Source organism: Dicentrarchus labrax, unplaced genomic scaffold (genome assembly GCF_905237075.1).
Source record: "Dicentrarchus labrax unplaced genomic scaffold, dlabrax2021, whole genome shotgun sequence".
NCBI lineage: Eukaryota > Metazoa > Chordata > Actinopteri > Moronidae > Dicentrarchus > Dicentrarchus labrax.
Window position 1 is genome coordinate 5,481,036 of NW_026136711.1, and position 12,324 is coordinate 5,493,359.

Below are 12,324 nucleotides of genomic sequence, written 5' to 3' on the forward strand. Positions count from 1 at the left end.
GTCACAGGAGAGAAAAAAATATAAAACGGTGAGAAAAGGTAAAACAGTGTGATGTGCCATGACTGAGAATTATTTAATAATCCAGTTCATCAGATTTCAGTGCTGAGCCACAGCTCAGCTGAAGTTCACTTAGCCTCAGCTCCAAATGTTCAGCCTTTAGTCATCCACCATCATGTTACACTTGTACCCCCAGATGTAAATACTAGTACTGTATCTAGCAGCCATATATGGGCCGTCTTCACTGTATCTGAGAAAAGTTGTGAGAATGAATCTGCTGTTATAATAGAATCCACTCTTCTGGATTCAGGCTTTCCACCAGATCTTGGAACCTGGCTGCAGGGATTTGCTCCCATTTGAAAAAAAATTCCACAAGAGTGTTATTGAGGCTGAGATCAGGGCAGCGAAGATATTTAATGCCAAATTGGGAGAACCGTTTCTTTTTGAACTTGATATTGTGCAGGTCAAGGAAAGGGCAAGAAAGGGCTATTTTATGTTTAGTTTGTGTTACTACAAGTCATGTTTTACTCAAGTTGTGTCAGGTACGTAACATACTTTACAATGTTTTCCTAATCCTAACCAAGTAGTTTTTGTGTCTAAACATATCTAAACTGTAACAGTTTCACTACCAAGACCACCTTTGTTGAGACCAGAACTAGTCGAGACCGAGTCAAGATAGAGTCCAAAGAGGTTAGGGTTCAAGTCAAGACCGAGTCCAATTGAGAAAGAGTAAAAATCTAAAAAAGGCTTTTGCTTTTGCCAATGATATGAACTTTGGCCAGGAATACATTAGTAGGCGGCCAATGTCATTGCCTGTTATAGATCAATCTAGATATCTAGAATATTTGGTGAGATCAATGACCAAGTCTGAAACCAGTCAAAGTGCAAATACCAATGAGTCTTAGACAAGTCAGAGACAATAGAAAGAACATCTCAAGAAGTCAGAGAGTGCATATTTATTATTGCTAACTTGACCATGGAGCCATGTGCTTCATATTTTGAAGCAGAGCAGCACTGACCAAGCAGCAGTATTTGATGAGTTGGGAGTGAGAACGTATTGTAGGGGATTTAAACCATGAATAACAGCCCTATATAAAGTACAGAACAGTATGGTGTCAATATATTTCGGATATATACTGTATATTGTATTGTAAGCACTTATTACCATCACCTTTTTGTAAGTCCAAGACTTTCTTTCTATTTGGTCTTGAATAAGCCTTATAATGTATTTAATCTAACTATCAATGTGCAGAAACCCAATAGCAACAGTGATGTGTCCCATCTGTGCACAGTTGATATCACAGCTAGCCACTGTCAAGCAGCTATTGACCAATCGACAGCAGTGCGATGATGTTATTACTGGTGGTCTGACTCCTACGCCTGCTCTGTCTGTCCTCAAGTCTTGGCAGATGCTCCTGTAGTTGTGTTTGCATGCTAGAAGGCCCCCTCTCTTATAAATATGGAGAAAGTGGTGCAGAGGGCCAAATGCTAAATGTGCAGTGGCACAAGGTTTGTGTTTGGAGGGTGTAGGCTTAGGACAGGCCGTGGCACAGTGACTGCTATACAAGTTAAATCTGCAACACACTCTCAAACCTGAGAGAGCAGGAGGGTTAAAGTTTGATTTAGAGAGAAAACAAACAAGTGAGTGAATAAATGAGACAATTACATCTGTTGTATGTAAACTTATGATGGTGCCTGTGTCTTATTGCTATCAATATTCAACATCAGTTTGATCAGTGGATATTCTGAAAGGCTTGCAATCATGTTTGTTCAAGCACTTCCTTGAGTATATGATGCCTTTACTGAGTGACATTTAGACATTCAAAGATGTCATGGTTTTTATGGTTGCACCATTCCATCAGATTGAAAAATTCCACTGTAGATGTCTAGGGTATTATTTTCTACACATTCCCCCACAATTATCTACAGTAACATATCAGGTATCCCTGCAAACTTTTGCAAATTAGTGCCATCGTGATCTCTATGGGAAAACTGTTCCATTAAATTTCACTTTAAATGTCAGACACTGAAATCATCCAATGGACCTTTTTCACAGCAGCCATTTTGACATGAAACAGTGGGTAAACACAGGTGTTACCAATGATACTAATTAAGGTTCTGTTTCATTCATGTCAAACTGAGTCATGGTGCTGTTATTCTACATGTTGGTTCACTAAAAACACACACTAAATGGAACCGAACCTCAGTTAGTATCATGCCAAAATGGCTGCTGCTGAAAAAGGTCTAATTAAGAGATTTACAAATAGTTAGACATACAAAACGGGTCTTATCCTGCTGCTTGTTCTCAGCTCTTTGTCCTGGAAACACTCCACAATAAACAGTCCCAGCTTAATACTGAAACCCTCAGTCTGCTGCTTATCCTCCACTTAATTAGACATGGATGGAAATGTACATGGTTGCTGGTCTACAACATGGCATGTCACAACGCATATCACTGTTGTCCAATGAAACTTCAGCAATACAGGAATGGGCTAAAAGAGTGGTAATTTCCAGAAATTTCCATTTCGACTTCTTGAGGAACTGTTTTAATGGTCTGTTCAGGGTTCTGTAATTTTCTGAACCGATGGATTAAAAATCACCAAATTTGAAATGCAGTTCATATCATCACACTCGACCTTCCATTACTAAATTCTCAGAAACTTAAAACACCTTAATCTGAACATGGCTATCAAGCTGTTTTTTGAATTACATTCATACTTGATGATTCTGCATTAGTAATCTATGTCCTGTAACACCCAGGGTCAATGCTATTCAGTGGAATTGTTCCATTAGTGTAAAGTAGCATATGGAGGTTAGTCAGTATTCTCTTTTTGATATATTATTAATAACACCATTATTAACAGTATACACCATTAGACCGTAATATCAGCAGCATGGACTCTTCCACCGTGTAGGATTCAGTGACATCTAGTAGTAAAGTTGCAGGTGGCAACCACTTTGAATACAGCTCAGCCTTCAAAGTGTGTAGGAGAAACTTCAGTGACTGCGAAACAAAAAAAAAAAAAGAGAGCCAGTGTTTGGTTTGTTCTTCTCCCCTGTTGGCCACCATGTTGAACCCAGTGTCTGAAATGGGCCAGTTTTCATTAGTACTGAGTACTAGCACCTCTGATTTTTGTCTGATATTTGAGTATTGTTTCTTCTTATTAAGTATTGCCACCTTTGGTGAGCACAGCTGTACCCACTACTGAGGCCCAGGGGGTAAGAACCTTTTCTGAGAAGTATACAATAAAAGTAAGGAAATAAGTGCCTCAAAATAGCTACTTTGATGCTTTGGTGCGTTTTCCCAAAATCCCCCGAAGTTCAGTTTTTGGACTACTGTATTTTACAACTGAGTTGCAACCTGCAACTACACCGCTAGATGCCACTAAATCCTACATACTGGACCTTTAAATGGTAACAAAGTAATATCTCTTTTAAATAAGACACTCAGAATTTACCAGCAAATACAGTTGTCCACACATATAATTCCATGTGTTGTGTAATTTAATGCAGGATGAGGTCTTTTGATTCTAATGTACCATTGTAATAAATATATAATGAATAAAATGACACTGAAATAAAAGCATTTGTCATTCTGCTTATCCTTCATCCAGCAGTCTGTTTAAGGGCCCCTTGAGTGGCCCCGTACCTCACTTTAAACCTTGTGCTGCATGTCACTCAGCTTTAACTGTTGCAGGGTAGCTGAATGTTGCATTCATCTCATGGGCAGAGTAGAATGCAGTCTTTTGTCCACTTTACCATTCAGTTTCACTGTGTGAGAAAGTACACAACCATCATTATTGCAAATACAGCTGTGTTTGAACAGATTCAAATTGCTGAGCTGCTGTCTCACTGCTGCATTCACAAGCACAATCCCCCCACGATGACTTTAATTAATACCCGTTTGGGAGAATGTGTTGCTCCAGTTGAGCTGTTTCTGCTATAAATTCACCAAACAGATTCTATATCAGGCTGCTTGACAACTGTTTACTTCGCAAGTAGATCAAGAAGCGATGCACAGGGCTTTTTATGTGAAGATTAGCAAGCTGGAGAAAATGCTACACAAGTGATATTGGCAGTGTTGATCTTGGCAAGGAAGAAGCCCCCAGAATTGCTTTTGGCATGCAGAAATGTGTTCCCCAACACTGCAAATTATGTAAACACATGCATATAAAGACAGTTTCTATGTACATGCACACACAAAGCCACAATAATGTGCTCCCTCTGCACACACACATTTGCTGTGTGCCTTAATGCGTCATGCCTCCACATCACCATGACAACAGATAGCACCTGACTGTTTGACCAGTTTTCTGTGTGTGTGTGTGTGTGTGTGTGTGTTCGTTCTCATTGGTTTTCACCAAGCAACAACGCATCATCCAAGTCCATTTCACAGTATTATTGACTAGAGGCTGCAACCTGGTTATCACATCAACACAAATAAGAGACTGACAATATACTTTTCGTTCATCACTTTTACTTTAGAGATCTGTGTGTGTATCTGAAGTCTCTCAATATGTATGTAGTAATTAGCTAGTACAATGAATGGATTATTAGGGAATTAATTTTAATTATAAAAAATACATCCCAGGACTAAAACCAACAATTAATTGATGGTACTAACAAGGATAGTGTGTCTGATGTATCTTACTCCTCTGTGCCATAGAACTCCATTGATGTCCAAAAACTATTAAAAACACATCAGTGAGCCACACTGCTGCAGTGGATGACATACTCCTTCATTAACACACATACTGGAGTTTATTTTGCCTCAAACCCACATACAACATCCTGCTGCCAGACACACTCACCCAAATATGGATTAATGCATGAATTAAAATAACAAAGGTGGGACAATATAATTGTTTTGCAAGTCTCAAGTCTTGGCCATAAAGTCTGAAGCCAGACCAAGTTGTGTTTTAAGTTCTAAACAAGTCTTTATGGAACTCTGAACTGCAACTTCTGCTGCACACCACACAAAGGGCACAGTGATTTCATGTTTGCAAACTATTAGCCTGTAGCTAATGTTAACTTAAGTCATATCTGTCCCATGAACAGTAATGATCATCATAAAATATATATCATAAAAGTGAAAAATTAATTAGCTATATAGTTGACATTTTTAATCTTTGGGCTTTCGGAAGATATCAAGTCATTCCAAGTCAGGAGACACTGGTGTTAAAGTCAAAGTTGATGGGAACCCCAGTAGCTTTTATTTTAGACATAGTGATAATAGACGTTCAGCAAAAAAAGACATGTATTTGAAAAAAATTTTGATTTGGAAATAAAACAATGTATTGATTTAATTTATTTAATTGAATGTTTCAGTTCAAATATCTTCATTGGGGGAGATTAAATCAGCATATATGTCTGCCACCCCTTAAAGTCTCCACCCTCTAGTAGTACAACAAACATACATTGCTACATACAGGAAATGGATTTATATTTAATTATGCATAATAACAGAAAGAAATGCATGTGAGCTGTGTGTCGATAGGCAGGGGAAAAAGTTCTGATGAATCATAGCTCTGACTGACCAGAGGTCATACTTTACCCATCTACTCATTCCTCCAGTACATGAGGCCTTGAGCTGTTGTGTTCAGGAGTGATAATTACAATCTCTGTTTTGCTTGTATTTGAACTGCAATCCACAAATGAATGTCTTTAAAACTTTCGAGAGTGCCCGTTTACAGAAGACTATTTGCAGGGTGGCAACTTTGAGTTCTCATAAATAAAAGATGGTGTCACAGACTTTATACGTACAAGTTAAAGTAATTCAAGCAGTATTATTCTACGTAATGTGTATAATGTATTGATACATGTAATTATTTTCTCATGCCCACATGTTTTACTACAGATACAAATTCCCAGAGAAATGCTGACATAAGAAGGTTACTGTAATAATCTCAATTGTTAATTGTGAGGGAGATTAACAGTCAGCTCTACACTGTCTTTACTGAATTTGATTCAAAGCTTTAATCTTCTGCAGTCTGTGCCCCCCAGCCTAACTCAGTATTTCTGTCTCTCACAGATGCAGATCTACATGTACAACTCAGATGACTTCGACAGCCTTGGTGCAGCGCTCAGGGAGAAGAGGATCATCGCAGCCATGGCTGTGTTTTTTCAGGTAGGAACTTTTTTTTACCAAGTCAGTTTGCGTTTGTGTACTCTTACAAAAAGATGAGGAAGAGGCCAGCTTTGTTTGGTCTTTCCTTGTAGAATTTGGACTTTTGTGGTTTGAGAATTCACCCTAAAATGAAACTGTCATTGTCTGTTTATCATTGGGTCAGAGTTTGTGAGCTACAGCAGCTCTGTATCATTATCTTAAACCTGGTTACTGCATTGGATCTACCCGGTAGGTATGGCTTCGGCTACGTATGCCTACCTGCATACTTAGGGGTGCGCAATCTACAGTGTAATTTTCAGGCGAGACTACAGTATTTAATGTCTTCTCACTTTTCTTTCCAAACTTCATATAATCTCAATGCCTAGCGAATCTGTGCAACATGAACAAACCAACTAGATAGCTGTATGGATTGGATGAATTACTTCACTTGGCTCTTCCTTGGGAGACGTATTACAAACTAAAATTGAATGATGAATTTGAAAATCTCTATAATAGACTAGAATAGAGTTAAGTACTTGAAACATGCTTCTGTTTACAACTTTAAATTAAACTGTAGTTTTAATCACCATTTTGAAACAGATCAATTTAGATTTTGGATTGTAACTCAGATGTTTTAAGTAACTGTCACTCAGGAAACCATTTCATTTTTATATGTTGATCATATATATGTATATAAATATTTGTTAATGTATTAAGTATATATTGCTAAGATGACATAAAAGATGGTTAAGTCAGAATAAAGATTTAGGATGGTTTATGGTCAAAAGTCAATAAATGTCATTGTATACTCCCTTCAGAGTGTGTATTTTAATCGTATTATTGCTGCTGGTTTGTCTGGAAGGAGTGTTGGCATGGGGTGCAAGCTGTAAAAACCTGTAGATCAAGATCAAACCACCATCAGCCACCAATAAAGTCCTCTGGCCTGTTGAGTGGAGCTGTGGGTGGACTGGGATCATTGTCAGCTCTGTCACTCTCCATTGGCAGGAATAAAAAGTTCATTGAGGCCATCGATTAACTAAGTGGGCTTTTACTTGGACCATGAACCCCCAGTTAATATTTCCTCCTCTCACTTCAGTCTCTCTCGCTCACTCTGTGTGTGTCTACAGTCTCTCTTTCACTCCCTTGCTCTAGCCTGTAGATGTCTCATGACAATAATAACCATCATTGATGAATGGTAAATTGAGAGTTATTTCACTGTTAACAATGACATGATAATGAATATTTTTTACTAATTATTAGTAATGGTATAATGGTATTCTATCATTAGTTTATGTAATATAAAATAATTAGGTTTATAAATTATATATTATATCACAGCTGATAAGAGACAATGGGCCTGATGCAAGAAGCGATATTCAAACAAATTGTCTCTTTTTTTTGTTTTTATCCATGATTTACCAATGTTTTCTTTGGGGGCGTTACCTATACTAATTTCGAAGAATTGGTCACACACCTCCAATTTAAGATCAAGTGGGATTCACCATTCAGTACACCTGGGTGAGAGCAGCTATAGATGGTTAAGAACATTCTGAAATTTAAGAGAATGTTGCTGCATGAGGCCCAATGACAATTAAATTCAGATAACATTAGTACATTTTTCATTAACAGTTTATTGTTGCACACTATAACATTTTATATAATATATTAAATATTTGTGAATGATGGCCAAATGATTGTAATGTAAACCTTTAAGAAATCTTTTGGAAAACATATAAAAACATAGATAAATGGACCAGATATATGTGTTTGTAAAATCATCATTACATTACATTATTAATAAATATTAATGGGATGGATATTATAAAGTTGCAACTGATGATTTTAATACCTTGTTAAATGTTATTTTACAATAACCATCCAGATAATATTTATAGATGGTTTAACAACCCATTATTAACCATTAACAAAGTATTAACTATCTATCTAAATAATGTTTATAGATGCTTTACAAACAATTTCTTATAGGTTTACAAATCATTGGTTATCATTCACAAATACTACATAGTATATAAAATGGTATGTGTGGGACAATATATTGTTAATGAATAGTTAACTAATGTTGTCAAAATGTAATTGTATATCAGCTATGATACAATTCATAATTTTGTAAACTAATTATTTTATATGACACAAACAAAAGATAAAATAACATGTTTTCCTTTTCAGTAATTGTACCTTACAGGGTTAGGGTTAGGGGATATGTTTAGTGTAGAGGGTGGCATTAGCAGGAAGGGTCAGCGGGGTAAAGGAATAATTGTCTGGAGGACTGTATGTCACCAAAAAAATGAGTAAGCAGTTGGCAGGAGTGGATGGATTTGCAGTTATGGCAAAAGAGAGGATGGAGGAGATGAGTAGGCAGATGGGGAAATTGGTTGCTTCGAAGCAGCCAGATGAAAAGGCAGAAAAAAGCTCACTTTATTTTGAAAAGCAGCCAAAACCGCTTACTGACAGGTAAGTGTGGTTGTCCTCCAGTATAGGAGTCATTCTATCTGTTCTTTCAGTTCCCTTCCCCTCTGCCACCCTTCTGATTTATTACGCACACACTTTCCTCTGAACCCGACGCTGCCGCGCAGTTGCAGCCTGCGACCTCAAAGATTGATTTGAACCTGCGCCCTCGATAACTTGGCTCTCACAGATTGATCTTGACAGGTTGTGCTTGTGTTTTTGTTCCTATGCAAAGAAGTGTGTGTGGGTGCTGGCCTCAAGACTGCTTTCTTCAGTCATCCAGGTGCCACTTGCTCTCCTGCTCCGCTCACATGCTTCAGTTTGTCTTTTGTAACCTCAGAAGATGGGCTCAAACTGTGTGGGGGTGTGTGTGTTTGTGTACAGGAGGCACATCCAATAGTTATTTGCTTTGAGATAAAAAATATAGCTGTATTATGTAGTCCATGTAGCACGCATATACAGACATTTCTCGGAAGATCTGTATGTGTAACACAAGTGGTTGCATTTGGCAGCAGCTGGGCTTCAGGTATGTGGAAGCTAAATCAAGTAAAATGTGAGCATTTCACTCAAGTTACAATCAAACCAGATTACCTTTCACTTAGTCTCAGTTTGCCCTCACCATGCAGTTTGTTTGAGAGGATCACAGTCATACATATCATGTGAATAAAAAAGCTGTTTGCATGTGTCCAAAAGTGGTGGCAGAAGTAGAAAGAGGCTCTCAGCCCCGTCATTACAGCCTGTTTTTATTTGACCAACACATATTTATTATTGAGTAAACTGGGATGACATGACGTGACATATTTTATGGATATTTCATATTTTATTCAATGCATAACAATACCAGTACAGAACATCTGACAAACTGCAGGAAATGTGTTGTTTTGTTTAAAACAAGTCATTTGGATGAATTTTAAGGAGATTATTTCCTGTGATATTTTTAAGAACTTTTAAAACAATTCTGTATCAAGCTTGCTGCGTTTGCATTGATGCATTTTTATCTCTCCAGTACTTTTGGCTTTGAGAGTTAAAATAAACATTTTGAGCCTGTACATTTTAACTGTGAGCCAGTGTTTGTGTGTATGTATGTGTGTGTGTGTGTGTGTGTGTGTGTGTGTGTGTGTGTGTTTGGCAGGGCCTAGAGTTTTCCTGTTTGTGTTGACGCTGATGTGTTGCCGTTGAGAGAGAAGCTCTCCTCCTGGACTGATGAGTTTTAATGTGTCCTTTGCCAGGCTGTACAGCAGCCTCCCACACAGCTCTCCACAGACACAATAAAGGCCTAAGTGGAAGTAAAGTAGCTTTAGCTTAACAGTTCATTTTTACCTCCATTTTCATTAAAATGGCTGAATGAAAAAAAATATAAAAATTGCAGGCAAAGTATTTCCTACCCAGCAAAAGTGTACGTTTAAAATGCAGTCTAGTATTTTAATGTTAGTAGAGCAACAATGAGTCGATTAGTTGCCAATTACTAAATTAATTGGCAAAATTATTGAAAGAATAATCAATAAGGAAAATAATCTTTAGCTATAGCCCGAAATGTTGAAATGCTGTATGAGCTGTTTTCACTGTGTCGCTGTCCAACATGCCCATAGACATTACACCAATTAGAGACTGCAGATGGAACAGATATCTGCTGCCTTCAGATGGCTGTAAAGAAAAAGGCCGCCTGTATAGACATAGACATGTTGTAGATTGCAGAGCTCATCAATTCAATTTTATTAATTCAATTTTATTCTGTCTGACTGGCATTAAAGGTCCAGTGTGTAATATCGAGGAGGATCTATTGTCAGAAATGGAATATAATATTCATAGGTATGTTTTCATTAGTGTATAATCACCTGAATATAGGAAGGTACCGTATAAGGTACCGTTACCCAAAACTGAAAAAATGTACATTTCAGAATTATACCAATTCCCACAGGTGTCCCAAATTGTTCTGACTACTTACAACCCCCTCTGTCTGCATAAAAGTAGTGGTGGAACACACTGTGGTACCACACCCTCATGAGCATTATTTGAACAGTATTGTACTGCAGAAAGTAGTGTGTTGCTATAAAAATGGCGAGAAAAAGGCAATTAACAATGGAAGAGAGACAGACAATGATAACACTTCCAAATATAGGTCTTACCTACAGAGAAATTGGGAAGAAAGTCAATGTGTCAGTGAGTACAGTCTCCCTTACCATTTAAACTGGGGAAACTCTGACAGGAAGAGGTCTGGCAGACCGATAGCCACAACAGAATCAGACGACGTTTCTGAGAGTCAACAGCTTCCGTGATAGGCGGCTCACAGGAGAACAGCTTCAAGCTCAGCTTAATAGTGGTCGTAATAAGCAAGTCTCAGTTTCAACTGTAAAGAGAAGACTTAGAGCTGCAGGTTTGACAGGTCGAGTTGCAGCAAGAAAGCAATTGCTAAGATGCCAGAATAAGAATAAGAGGCTTGCCTGGGCCATGAAACACCCCCAATGGACTACTGAAGACTGGAAGAAGGTGTTATAGACTGATGAATCAAAATTTGATTGATTTCATCGCGCAAATTTTTTGTACGCTGTCAAGTAGGCGAAAGGATGGTTCCTCAGTGTGTGACATCAACTGTCAAACATGGAGGAGGAAGCATGATGATCTGGGGCTGTTTTGCTGGATCCAGGGTCGGTGACTTGTACAGAGTGATCGGCACCCTGAACCAAAACGGCTACCACAGCATTCTACAGCGCCATGCAGTACCCTCTGGTATGCGCCTAGTTGGTCAGGTTCATCCTACAGCAAGATAATGACCCAAGCTATGCCACAACTACCTTAGGAAAAAAAAAACGATGGTAAGCTTGAAAACATAGAGTGGCCAGCCTTAACCCCCATTCACCAGACTTAAACCCCATTGAGCTAGTTTGGAATGGAATGGACAGAAGAGTGAAAGCAAAGCAACATACAAGTGTCACACATTTATAGGAACTTCTGCAACAGAGTTGGGAAGAGCTTTCTGAATAATATTTGATTTTCATTTCAGAAAGAATGCCACGAGTGTGTTCAGCTGTTATATCTGCCAAAGGTGGCTACTTTGATGAGTCAAAAGTTTAGAATACATTTTGGTTTATAAATTGATTCCATGATTTATTTTTTTAACTGCAGTTGTTTATTTGTTCCATGCTTTCATTTCAGAGTACAATGAAACATTGAGCTGCATGAATTTCAATAAAAACCTGGAAAAATTGGGGTGTTCTAAAACTTTTGACCAGTAGTGTAGATTTTAGCACAATTTTCTTTCATGAAATTAACATTACTTAGTGGAATATGTTGTTACTAGACACCACTAGATGACAAACAACCATGTACTAATTAATAATCAAGCACAGCTGTGATACAGACCTACATTTACAGCATTGCTCTCTGTATTTGACCCATCTATTTATACACTAGGAGCAGTGGGCATCCATGGGTGCCAGAGAGCAACTTGGGGTTCTGTGTCTTGCTTAAGGACACTATAACATGTTGACAGGGGAGCTAGGGGAATGAACCCCCAAACCTTGCAGTCAGGGGATGACCCACTCTACCCGCTGAGTCACATAATGATATATACTTCATATCATTATATTTCACGCAAAATACTTAAGTTGTAATCAGCTGATAAATAAAGAAAATGTTTTTTTTTGAGTAGGTCAAAATGTGAATATATGCTTCACTACTATACGTATTATACGTACTACTGCATCATGGATTGGGTTTCAGTGAGTGAAGCAATAGTGTCCTTATATATCGTATAT

General features: G+C 38.0%; 1 protein-coding gene and 1 long non-coding RNA gene across 5 annotated transcripts in view; one reads left to right on the plus strand and one right to left on the minus strand.

Moving 5' to 3' along the window:
• Positions 1–12,324, plus strand: part of LOC127371811 (receptor-type tyrosine-protein phosphatase gamma-like) — a 470,986-nt gene that overhangs the window by 321,263 nt on the left and 137,399 nt on the right. For all 4 annotated transcript variants that reach the window (XM_051414903.1, XM_051414904.1, XM_051414905.1 and 1 more), the window contains one exon: positions 6,029–6,124. In XM_051414903.1, the coding sequence (XP_051270863.1) occupies positions 6,029–6,124 (96 nt within the window). The remainder of the gene's footprint in view (positions 1–6,028; positions 6,125–12,324) is intronic.
• The window catches only part of LOC127371894 (uncharacterized), a 204,395-nt gene that overhangs the window by 84,766 nt on the left and 107,305 nt on the right, over positions 1–12,324 (minus strand). The window lies entirely within an intron of this gene.